Source organism: Capra hircus, chromosome 21 (assembly GCF_001704415.2).
Source record: "Capra hircus breed San Clemente chromosome 21, ASM170441v1, whole genome shotgun sequence".
Taxonomy (NCBI): Eukaryota; Metazoa; Chordata; class Mammalia; order Artiodactyla; family Bovidae; genus Capra; species Capra hircus.
This window is the reverse complement of record NC_030828.1, coordinates 40,628,558-40,641,790: the sequence shown is the minus strand read 5'-3', so window position 1 is coordinate 40,641,790 and position 13,233 is coordinate 40,628,558. Positions and strand designations below refer to the sequence as shown.

Here is a 13,233-nt window from a genome sequence, read left to right as displayed (position 1 = left end):
GGTATTTACCCAAAAGAGATAAAAACTTATGTTCACAACAAAACTTTCATAGAGATGTTTATAGCTTGGAAGCAGCTAAGATGTCCTTCAATAGATAAACAGAAGAACATAGTTTATCTAAACTATGGTATACCTAGACAACGGAATATTACTCCATGCTAATTGCTGGGAGAAATATCAACAACCTCAAATACGCAGATGATACCAGTCTAATGGCAGAAAGTGAAGAGGAACTAAAGAGCCTCTTGATGAAGGTGAAAAAGGAGCATAAAAAGGTGGCTTAAAAGTCACCATTCAAAAATGAAGAACATGACATCCGGTCCCATCACTTTATGGCAAACAGAAGGGGAATAAGTGGAAGCAGTGTCAGATTTTCTTTTCTTGGGCTCCAAAATCACTGCAGATGGTGACTGCAGTCATGAAATTAAAAGACCCTTGGATCCTTGGAAGGAAAGCTATGACAAACCTAGACAGAGTATTAAAAAGCAAAGATATCACTTTGCTGACAAAGGCCCATAGAATCAAAGCTATGGCATTTTCAGTAGTCATGTACGGACCTGAGAGTTGGACTATAAAGAAGACTGAGTGTTGAAGAATTGATGCTTTCGAACTGCGGTCTTGGAGAAGACTCTTGATAGTCCCTTGGACTGCAAGGAGATCAAACTAGTCAATCCTAAAGGACATCAACCCTGAATGCTCATCGGAAGGACTGACGCTAAAGCTGAAGCTCCAATACTTTGGCCACTTGATGCAAAGAGCTGACTCGCTGGAAAAGACCCTGATGCTGGGAAAAACTGAGGGGAAGAGGAGGAGGTGGCAGAGGTTGAGATGATTAGATAGGATTACCACCTCAATGGACATGAACGTGAGCGAACGCTGGGAGATAATGAAGGACAGGGAAGCCCAACAGGGAAGCCCGGAGTGCTGCAGTCCATGGGGTCTCAAAGAATTGGACATGACTTAGCAACTGAACAACAACTAAGGTGAAATACGTGATAAAGAATCCACCTGCCAATGTAGGAGACACAGGAGACATGAGTTCAATCCACAGGTTGGGAAGATCCCCAGAGTAGGAAATGGCAGCCCACTCCAGTATTTTTGCCTGAAAAATTCTATGGACAGAGGGGCCTGGCGGGCTACAGTACATGGGGTTGTAAAGAGCCAGATATGACTGAGTAAGCAGGCACCCCATCAAGCTGTGGGTGTTGAGTAGTCACTAAGTTGTATTGACCTCTGTGTGACCCCATGGATTGTAGCCTTCCAGGCTCCTCTGTCCATGGGATTTCCCAAGCAAGAATACTGGAGTGGGTTTCCATTTCCTCCTCCAGGGGATCTTCCCAACCCAGGGATGGAGCCCACACCTACTGCACTGGCAGGTGGATTCTTTATCACTGAGCCACCATGGAAGGAAAAAAGTTTGTAACTGGGTTCTTGCCCTAGTGAGAACTGTGGAATTATGTGTGATTTAGAGCAGGACTCAATTTCCTTATGGGAAATTTATTACCTTGCAGGGTCATAAGATCCTAAAGAAACTGTTAAGCTATATAAACTGTAAAGCACTATATAATCCTGAAGTATCCTTATGATGACTAAGATTATGGGATAGACTTGAAAAACAAAAACATCCAACCATGCCCAGCATAATGATCAATAAATATTTACTAAATGAATGAAAGTATTTTACTTTAGAATCATTGCAAAGGAAGTTATAGGAAAAAGGGATCAATAAAACTGACCATGAGATATTCTTTGATGAAAAACTCCACGCCAGTTTTAAACCAATTCCACAGTGAATAAGCCCCCAAATATTTCAAAACTACAAAGCCTACTACTACTACAAAGACCATTCATTTGTAAGAGAAATTTCAACAGCAGCATTCCAGCAAAATAGATAAATTAGAAAATCTGAGACCAAAAAAGTTGTTTGATGTTAGGCTACTGGAAGCACTACAGAAAAAGAGAGGCATAAAAAATACAAAACCCAGGCAAGACTTAGTATTTAGTTTGGGTTTAAGTTAACTCTCTACATTAAGCTTACATACTAAGAAAAATCCACCAGTGCTTCCCTCAGTAATTTTAATATTCTTTCGTGGCTCAGCTAACCTGCAATGCAGGAGACCTGAGTTCGATCCCTGGGCTGGAAGATCCCCTGGAGAAGGGAAAGGCTACCCACTCCAGTATTCTGGCTAGAGAATTCCATGGACTGTATAGTCCATGGGGTCACACAGACACGACTGAGTGACTTTCACTTTCGCTTGACAAAACACCAATTAACATGGACACTGGCATTATTGTAAAACATTGTAATTAAAGGTAGTTGAAGTTTCCCTTTGTATACAAATACATCATCACATGGCGTGAACTACAGATTTTATCTTGTGTCAATGTAAGCTCATCAATTGTAACAAATGTACCACACCAAAGGGGAATGTTTATAATGGGAGAGACTACACATGTGTGGGGAAGAGGGTACATGGGAAATCTCTATCATTTTACCCTCAATTTTGCTGTGAACTAAAACTGCTCTTTGGCTTTCCTAGGTGGCTGAGTGGTAAAGAATCTGCCTGCCAATATAAGAGACACGGGTTCAATCCTTGGGTCAGGAAGATCCGCTGCAGGAGGAAGAGACACTCTAATTTCTTGCCTGGGAAATCTCATGGACAGGGGAACCTGGCAGGCTACAGTCCATGGGGTTGCAAAAGAGTCAGAGATGATTTAGCAACTAAACAACACAAAATTGCTCTTACAAAAATACAGTCTTTAAAAAGGAAAAGCAATTAAGTTGTAAGTTTATACTGGCTTACTTCACAGCTAGTCCTCCGGGAATAATGGGTTTTCCTTCCCTCCCTCTCTATATGGTGGCTCTCTATGTCCATTGTTCATGTTTCTTCATCATTTCATTGTCATCTCAGAATGTAATGACCTTTCCACCTTGGTTCTCAACAGTCTCTCGATATCTCAATTCCAAAATTCAAGAAATGATGTGAATGGTCTAGCTGCATCAGACATTCAGCTCTGATTCAAATAACCACTTTGGCTGGAGAAGGTATGCGGGATGAGAGTATATTAGGATCATATGCTCTTAAGTCCATACCTTTACTTTCTGGTCATCAGAATGATGTGCCTATAAAACTGACAGGTTTCTAAAGAAAAGGCTGTGGGCAATGAAGTCAGGTAACAATCTTACCTGTTTAAATCAAAAAGGAAAGGCAAACTTTTCTGGTTTTAATGTCCCAATATTCTCTTAATTTAAAACTGAATATAGAAATGATCATTTGTGTACAAATGAGGCTAACTCTCTGTTATAAAGTTAAGTTTTAAATTAACTTTCATGACCTCAACCAACATATTACATGACCTTAACCAACATATTTCATGACCTTAACCAGCATATTACAGTGCTTCTCTAGAGAGACCAAGTCAGTGTTTTTAAAATATTCATCAAAATTTCTAACCTTCAAATTAAATTTACAGAACACTATCCTCCAAATTTATGGGATTATAATTTCTGAGATTTTAAATACAGGAATCAGCACTTAACAAATCCTTCAAGGTAATGCGTACACAATAAAAACTGAAATCCACTGATTCAGGTAGACACAGCAAAAAAACAAAGAAAAGAGTCCAGGTAAGGAAAAGGAACAGAAAATGTAGAGATGAATTCTACAGGGGAAATTACTATTTGCTGGTGGCTTATAATAAGTAGAATCATAAGATCTGAATTAAGCAAACCTTAACAAAGTACAGCTAATGTCTTGCTGCAGTTTTACATAAATGTTTAAATTTTAATGACCATAACTACTAAATATTTACATTTATTTTTCCTGGCTAATAATGCAACAAAAGTTCATTAGCAGGGACGGGAGAGTAGGAGTAGCCAGCACTGGACAAAGGGATATTTATTCTGAAAAAGTCCTACTTTTTAAAAGAAACTTATACATTTATATGGTATGATACCCTGATGTTAAAATCTTAGAAGCATAAAATATCTGATCCTATAAAGCAACACAAAATTAGTCTGATAGTTTCCAACAAGCCAAGATACAAAATTTCTACACATTTAAATGCTTACAGTTTACAAGTAGGGTACACACTTAAACTATTCCAGAAAGCGTGACTTTGTTGGGAGGTTAGATAGAATTTGATTTTTGAGGTAGTCGGTCATTAAAAATAAGTAAAATAAAACTCAAAACAAAACCTGATGTCAGAAAATTTAGTACTTTCGAAATGACTCCACAACAACCCAATCTGCCAATGAATGACGGGGATGAAAAGGCAGGTCTGTGGAACTAAACCTTATCCCTATTGTTAGCAAACTAATACCCTTGTGACTCACCGCTGTTACTATACAGCCAATTTAAATAAGCAAGAGTCTCGGATTTTTGCGGTACACGAAAAATATCAACCAGGAAAGAAACATATCCGGGTTTTGAATACAAAGGATACTCAGATTTCAATTTAAATCCCCACCAGGTATTTCAAAGACTGCCAAATTTCCTGCGGTCCACTGCAAGGAAGACTACTCCTTTTAGAAGAACTCGGAGCCACGTAGAACATTTCTTCATTCTAAACCTGCTCCCAACCTTCCACCTTTAATAAAGGAAGATTCTTTTGCGTATGGTAATACTTTACCAATAACTACCGCTGAAGCTGCAGTATTCGAGCCTACTTGGCGGAAATACTGAATTGCAATTACCAGAAAGTCGACAGTTTAAACAGTTTCGGGGGCGGTCGGGCCTCCGAATCCCCAATACTCTAGAGCTGGGGTGTGTACGCCATCTGTTTGGAGCGCTGATCCGGGAGAGGCTCCCCCTGCGCCAAACTTCCAAAGTCCTCACGTCCGGCCCCACTACAAGACACCCCAAGGCTCTCCGAGGCCCCCGACCCCCTGACCCATCCGACGGTCCTGCTTCTCTCCTTGGAATATTCCATTTCTTGCTGTTCCACATCCACTCACCGAGGCGCGCTGGGCAGAAGTTCCAGAGAGGCCGTGTCACTTTTCCCTTCCCGCGCTGCGCCACACGCCATCCGCGAGCTGCTACACCAAACGGCCCGCACAATTCAAATTCGTCCACTTCCGCCCGCAACCCGGAAGGAAGGCTCAGCCCCGCCCCGTGAGGGGCGGGGCCCGCGGTGACGCGGAGGTCCCGGAAGAAAAAGGCACGTCCCTGTTCTACTATCTCGCGTTGGCTTTCCTGCTCTGTTCTCTTCGTTTCAGTTTCTTTTGTATCTCCCTGCTTAGGTCTGAAGAGAAGTGAGGGAGCGGGATTGGTATTTCCGCCCGGTGGCTCGTGAGTGTTCTCTCGTTTCTGAAATGGATTGAGACGTGCTGAATTTTCTTCCCTTCAAGGAAGTGAAGTGACTCAGTCGTGTCCGACTCTTTGCGACCCCATGGACTGGCTCTTCCATCCACGGGATTTTCCAGACAAGAATACTGGAATGGGTTGCCGTTTCCTTCTCCAGGGTATGTTCCCGACCCAGGGAATGAACCCGGGTCTTCCGGATTGTAGGCAGACTCTATCGTCTGAGTCACCGGGGAATCTGCCTATTTTCTCCTTTCTTTTCAAGGAAAGAGCTAACCAAGCGAGTCCGGATGTTTACTCCTCGCCTCGCGTACGCACCAGCTGCAACAGAAGTGAAAAAACAAACCCTCCACGTCCTTAGTACTGAATTTTTCCAGGTCTCTTGAGACTTGCCTCGGCACCGTCAGGACTTCTTTCCACACTCTGTTTGAGGAAGACAAAAAGCCAATCAGAGGGAGAGAGAGAGAGAGAGTACAAATAAGATTTTAAAAATAAGATTATATATATAGGCAGGTTTTGTTTTGTTTTAATGGTTGTCCCTTGAGTTTTTGTTAACCACTCCTTTACGATGCTTAGTGAGTACTTCAATTTCTTCCACCAAAATGTTGACAGTTACCACCAGCAACCCTGCCATCAGTCCAATGAGATTAATTTCTGATCAGCAGTGGAGAGTCCGTTAAAGTCACTGACAAATTTTTTTCATGGGACTAGTCAGGCTTGGGAGAAGGCAATGGCACCCCACTCCAGTACTCTTGCCTGGAAAATCCCATGGACGGAGGAGCCTGGTGGGCTGCAGTCCATGAGGTCGCTAAGAGTCGGACACGACTGAGCGACTTCCCTTTCACTTTTCACTTTCATGCATTGGAGAAGGAAATGGCAACCTACTCCAGTGTTCTTGCATGGAGAATCCCAGGGACGGGGGAGCCTGGTGGGCTGTGGTCTATGGGGTCACACAGAGTCGGACACGACTGAAGTGACTTAGCAGCAGCAGCAGCAGTCAGGCTTAATGTATAAATTGTCTAGGGCTAGCGTTTACTGAGTGGAATATCAAGTTATTTGCATATTTAAGCTGTTATTCCCTTTTTCTCCCCAGAGTGAACGTAGGTGAATTTGAATACAATCACTATTCAAGTGATGCTATAGCATTTCATGAACAAAGAAGATCTGCAATATGTACCCACTGACTGTTTCAGGGAACCTGAGTAGATCCAAACTTAAGAACTTTTTAAAGAAAATATTCACTACAAGACATATTTTAATCTAACAAAACCGGTCACTGGACTAGATATTCTGATGCGAATAAATTTTTTAAATTAACTGAAATATATTGATGTGAATATTGTGCTGCCACACAACCCCAAAACTAATTTTCCATTCTTGGATTGGCAAAAATTAAAACGATTTACAACATCCAGTACTAGGAGGGTGTAGTAGTAAAATGTACATACGGATCTACTGGGAGCATACACTGCTGCAACTCTTGGAAAATAACTCTTTGGCCAACACTTCTCAACATTGGGGTTCTATAGAAATACACTGAAGCTCTGATACTTTGACCACCTGATGTGAAGAGCTGACTCACTGGACATGGATGTGAGCAAATCCAGGAACTAGTGGAGGACAGGGAATCCTGGCATGCGGCAGTCCATGTAGTCGCAAACAGTCGAATATGACTTAGCTACTGATAACAACAATAGAAAAATACATGCTAGTACTTTTGAAGCGCTTCAAATTAAAAACTATCAGGAGGTACGTGATTGAATAGGTAAGATACAGTGGAAGTCACTCAGTTGTGTCCGACTCTTTGCAACCCCATGGACTATACACTTCAGTTCAGTCGCTCAGACATGTCCGACTCTTTGGAACCCATGGACTGCAGCAGGCCAGGCCTCCCTGTCCATCACCAACTCCCAGAGTTTACCCAAACTCAAATCCATTGAGTTGGTTATGCCATCCAACCATCTCATCCTCTGTCATCCCCTTCTCCTGCCTTCAATCTTTCCCAGAATCAGGGTATTTTCTAATGAGTCAGTTTTTCGTATCAGGTGGCCAAAGTATTGGAGTTTCAGCTTCAGCGTCAGTCCTTCCAATGAACACCCAGGAGTGATCTCCTTTAGGATGGACTGGTTGGATTTCCTTGCAGGTCATGGGACTCTTAAGAGTCTTCTCCAACACCACAGTTCAAAAGCATCAATTCTTCAGTGCTCACCTTTCTTTATAGTCAAACTCTCACATATACATGACCACTGGAAAAACCATAGCTTTGACTAGACGGACCTTTGTCAGCAAAGGAATGTCTCTGCTTTTTAATATGCCCTAGGTTGGTCATGACGTTTCTTCTTTTAATTTCATGGCTGCAGTCACCATCTGCAGTGATTTTGGAGCCCCCAAAAATAAAGTCTGTCACTGTTTCCACTGTTTTCCCGTCTATTTGCCTTGAAGTGATGGGACCAGATACCATGATCTTCGTTTTCTGAATGTTGAGTTTTAAGCCAACTTTTTCACTTTTCTCTTTAATTTTCATCAAGAGGCTCTTTAGTCCTTCTTCACTTTCTGCCATAAGGGTGGTGTCATCTGCATATCTGAGGTTGTTGATATTTCTCCTGGCAATCTTAATTCCAGCTTGTGCTTCATCCAGCCCAGCGTTTCTCATGATGTGCTCTGCTGTTCCATGTCCAGATCTAACTGCTGCTTCCTGACCTGCATACAGATTTCTTAGGAGGCAGGTCCAGTGGTCTGGTATTTCCATCTCTTGAAGAATTTTCCACAGTTTGTTGTGATCCACACAATCAAAGGCTTTGGCATAATCAATAAAGCAGAAGTAGATGTTTTCCTGGAACTCTCTTGCTTTTTTGATGAGCCTATGGATGTTGGCAATTTAATCTCTGGTTCCTCTGCCTTTTCTAAATCCAGCTTGAACATATGGAAGATCACAGTTCATGTACTGTTGAAGCCTGGTTTGGAGAATTTTGAGCATTACTTTGCTAGCATGTGAGATGAGTGCAATTGTTCAGTAGTTTGAAGATTCTTTGGCATTGCCTTTCTTTGAGATTGGAATGAAAACTGACCTTTTCCAGTCCTGTGGCCACTGCTGACTTTTCCAAATTTGATGGCGTATTGAGTGTGGCACTTTCACAGCATCATCTTTTAGGATTTGAAATAGCTCAACGAATTCCATCACCTCCACTAGCTTTGTTCGTACTGATGCTTCCTAAGGCTCTCTTGATTTCAGTTCGGTTCAGTTCAGTCTCTCAGTCATGTCCGACTCTTTGCGACCCCATGAATCGCAGCACGCCAGGCCTCCCTGTCCATCACCAACTTCCGGAGTTCACTCAGATTCACGTCCATCGAGTCAGTGATGCCATCCAACCATCTCATCCTCTGTCGTCCCCTTCTGCCCCCAATCCCTTCCAGCATCAAAGTCTTTTCCAATGAGTCGACTCTTCGCATGAGGTGGCCAAAGTGGAGTTTCAGCTTTAGCATCATTCCTTCCGAAGAAATCCCAGGGTTGATCTCCTTCAGAATGGACTGGTTGGATCTCCTTGCAGTCCAAGGGACTCTCAAGAGTCTTCTCCAACACCACACTTGAAAAGCATCAATTCTTGGGCGCTCAGCCTTCTTCACAGTCCAACTCTCACATCCATACATGACCACAGGAAAAACCATAGCCTTGACTAGACGGACCTTAGTCGGCAAAGTAATGTCTCTGCTTTTGAATATGTTATCTAGTTTGGTCATAACTTTTCTTCCAAGGAGTAAGTGTCTTTTAATTTCATGCACATTCCAGGATTTCTGGCTCTAGGTGAGTGATCACACCATCGTGATTATCTGGGTCGTGAAGATCTTTTTTTATAGTTCTTCTGTGTATTCTTGCCACCTCTTCTTAATATCTTCTGCTTCTGTTAGGTCCATACCATTTTTGTCCTTTATTGTACTCATCTTTGCATGAAATGTTCCCTTGGTATCTCTAATTTTCTTGAAGAGATCTCTAGTCTTTCCCATTCTGTTGTTTTCCTCTCTTTCTTTGCATTTTTCACTAAGGAAGGCTTTCTTTTTTCTCCTTGCTATTCTTTGGAACTCTGCATTCAAATGGATATATAGTTTATGGGATTCTCCAGGCCAGAATACTGGAGTGGGTAGCCTTTCCCTTCTCCAGGGGATCTTCCCAACCCAGGGATAAAACTGAGGTCTCCCATATTGCAGGCAGATTCTTTACCAGCTGAGCCACTAATAAGTCCCTGCTGTTAACTAGACTTCTACTACTATTAAGCAACAAAGCTCTGTTGCTTTGCCCCCTAAATTGCTGCATCCAAAGTTAGGACTGTCGAACTCCCAAAGACACAAACAAAAAGAATGGTATTATTTAGTTATAAAAGCAGCAATATTTGGTTATATAATAATGCTGATGGACTTGGCCCTGCATCATTTCACTAATTCTTATATTACCACTTCCCTGTAACAATACACGTTGTTGGACTAAAGTATCCTTTATAGCAGCTCATTCCTCCCCTGGGCTAGTCATAGTGAAGTTCTACTGACCCTTTTTGTCTTTTACATGGGGCCGGTTTTTTGATCCTTATCTCCTACCCACACTTGAAACAAATATTTGAATCATATATTTGGCAGATCCTGGTCTCCCCTTCTTATATCAAGATAGATCCCTGCATATCTGTTCATCTTAAAGATAAATTTCTAGTTTTTCGCCCTTAAAGCACTCCGTATCAATTCCTATCAATAGTACTCAAGGTCACCTCATCTATCTGCTCTCCTAACTAGTGATCGTCTCTGATATCTTGGGACAAAACTTACTATATTAAGTTTCCTGCTACTCAGAACCCTAGAAGAGTCACATAATGAGAAATACACTTTTAAAAGGGACCATTCAAAAAGTCTAAATAGAGGCCTATTCATATTCTCATAATAAGATACTTGACCTATAAATGGAGTGTGGGTGTGTATTAGGAGTAGGAAGGGGACCAGGGAGCAGGCTGTTGATAGATGTCCTGGAAGTGAGAAAATGTGTAAAAACACTTTTATGTTTCCCAATTTTGCTTTCACACTTCTTTCAGCATCATTTATTATATTATTACAGACTTGACTCTATAATGTCAGCACACTGCCTTACAGAAAAGTACTTCTGGAGATTATGCAACAGGAGAAACAAATAGCTTCCCTACTTCCACTCAACTTGTATCCCTTACATGCCTCGTTTTCTGTCTTCCACTGATTAGCCTACTATGGGCAATGATGTTAAATCCAAAGACGGGAAAAAATAATAGCTAGGCAAAATGTCTGTTGCTCCTTTCAGAAACTCTAGTATAGAATCTGTTTAGTCCCTCTTCACAATTCTTTAGACCACCACTGCCCAATACAAATGTTAGCCACATACATAGTTTTCAATTTTTTAGTAGTCATATTTAAAAAAAATCGAAAGACGGCCTGATTTCCCAGTGGTTAAGAATCCACCTACCAATACAGGGGACATGGTTTTGATCCCTGGTCTGGGAAGATTCCACAAGCGGCAGGGCAACTAAGTCCTTTTGCCACAACTACTGAGCCTGAGCTCAAGAGCCTGTGCTATGCAATAAGCCACCACAGTGAGAAGCCCCCCATCACTGCAACTAGAGAGTAGCCCCCATGGCCACAGCTAGATAAAGTCCATGTGCAGCAGCAACAAAGACCTGGCACAGACAAAAGTTACAAATAATAAAATTTAAAAAATAAAAGAAATAGGTGAAGTTAATTGAAGTAATAATTTTATTTAACCTAATATATCTAAAATATTAAATATTTATTTGATATTATTTATTATAATATTAAATAAAAACATTAAATATCTACCATTAAATATATAGTAAATACATTTTAAATAAATATTATTAAATATTACATTTTTATTTAACCCAATATATCTAACATGTCTCAGTAATCTATTCCATTGCTTTCATGGAATAGATTATTGAGACATTTTACATTTTTTGTGCTGTCTTTGATATATATTTTACATTTACAGCACATCTCAATTTGTACTAGCCACATTTCAAGTGTTCATTAGTTACATATAGCTGATGGCTATCATACTGGCCAGCACAATTGAAAATATGTCACAATTATTCCTCCTAAGAATACAGGCTACCATGGAACTCTATTCTCAAAATCCTTTTTCACCAACTTCTCTAACAAACATTTGAAAGCATGAAGGAGAAATATCTTTTCTCCAAATTTGTGTAACTGTTCCTACTCTATCACGGTATCATTGCTTCCATATTTAATGCCTCAGATTTGTTTTTTACACTTTCTCCTTTAATGAATTTTTTCCTTACCCTCTCTATTCTCATTCTCCTTGTCTATTCCATAGGCTTTTTTTCTATCTATCTCAGCAATATTTGAATACTTTGGGATATATTCAACACCTATATATTAACATCTATTTAACATAGATTATATTTGAAGTGAAGTCGCTCAGTCGTGTCCGACTCTTTGCGACCCCATGGACTGTAGCCTACTAGGCTCCTCTGCCCATGGGATTTTCCAGGCAACAGTCCTGGAGTGGATTGCCATTTCCTTCTCCAGGGGATCTTCCCAACCCAGGGATCAAACCCGGGTCTCCCACATTGTAGACAGACGCTTTACCGTCTGAGCCACCAGGGAAGTCATATTTAATATATTTAACATCTATCATGGCATTAGTGCTACAGTTTTCATCCTACAGTTGCAAAACAAATTAGTCCATTTAACTGATCACCTCTTGTGTACAGGTCATAATGAGAATACCATACAAAATAAACATATGACCATTATTAGTGTATGGCTCCATGATCAGGAAATATTTGTCAAGTATCTTCTATGTTATCAGCATTTTTAATACATTTCTGATTGGAGTTTTCACAGTGTATACTAAAATGTTCCTTACATTAGTTTGCCTGAACAGACTTTTTACATCAATTTTGAATGTGAATCAAAATAGATTTTAAGAAAAGTAAGCTGTTGTTTGCCACCAAACATAATTCTTTTCCTCAGTGTCTCATTCACATGAATGTTTTGATCTAAATTTTTAATCTAACCCTGGTTGAGTGTCTTTTAAATCAAACACACCACCTCGTGGCAGCAGGAAGCACCACCCAAAATAGCAATTTCAGGTCTCTTGTTTCAGGGTTGTTTGGGTAATAGGTAGGTTTATTAACAGCAGTTATTTGGAATGATACTGTTCCTGCTGGGCAACTACATGATTTTTTAGAAAAAAAAAGGACTCAAAGATTGCTTGTAGGCAATATGAAACATGGTGTTCCAATACAATTCTAAGATATATTATGTTTGGGCTTCCCAGGTGATGGTAGTGGTAAAGGATCTGCCTGCCAATGCAGGAGACACAGCTTCGATCCCTGAGTCAGGAAAATTTCCTGGAGGAGGAAATGGCAACCCACTCCAGTATTCTTGCCTGGAGAATCTCAGTCCCTAGGGTCGCAGAGTCAGATATGACTGAGCGACTGAGAACACCATGCTATGTTTGTGTTATTTTTCCCCCTCTCCAGGTTGGTGTTTCAAACAAATGATTGTCTAGATTGCTTTTCTTACTTGCTCTCTTTTGGCCTGGAGTGTTTATACAGAAATCAAAGTCTCTTTCCAGTTAAGTGTGTGTGTGTGCTAAGTTGCTTCAGTTGTGTCCAACTCTTTGTGACTCCGTGGCCAGGCCTCCTCTGATTCATAGAAATGAAAACCTCTTTCCAGTTAAGAGTAACTCCAAATGCAGGCATACACATTGGTAATATACTCAGAATAAATCAGTCATGAAAAACATGTTTGAACTGAATCTTAAAAATTCTTGAATACAATTGCAGGCAATCAAAACTGTTTGCAGTTTATTTTGTGTACTTTGATTTTTTTAATCCTTTCCAGAATACTCCAGGAAAGCGACTTCTCAAGTAAATTG

At 40.7% G+C, this 13,233-nt stretch overlaps 1 protein-coding gene across 3 annotated transcripts in view; it reads right to left on the bottom strand.

Annotated features, from left to right (window-relative positions):
• The window catches only part of G2E3 (G2/M-phase specific E3 ubiquitin protein ligase), a 74,053-nt gene extending 68,980 nt beyond the window's left edge, over positions 1-5,073 (bottom strand). For 2 of the 3 annotated variants that reach the window (XM_005695202.3, XM_013973118.2), the window contains exon 1: positions 4,958-5,073. In XM_005695202.3, coding sequence (XP_005695259.2) covers positions 4,958-5,028 — 71 coding nt within the window. In that variant the 5' untranslated portion in view covers positions 5,029-5,073. The remainder of the gene's footprint in view (positions 1-4,957) is intronic. The other variant, XM_013973120.2, reaches the window with a different exon arrangement.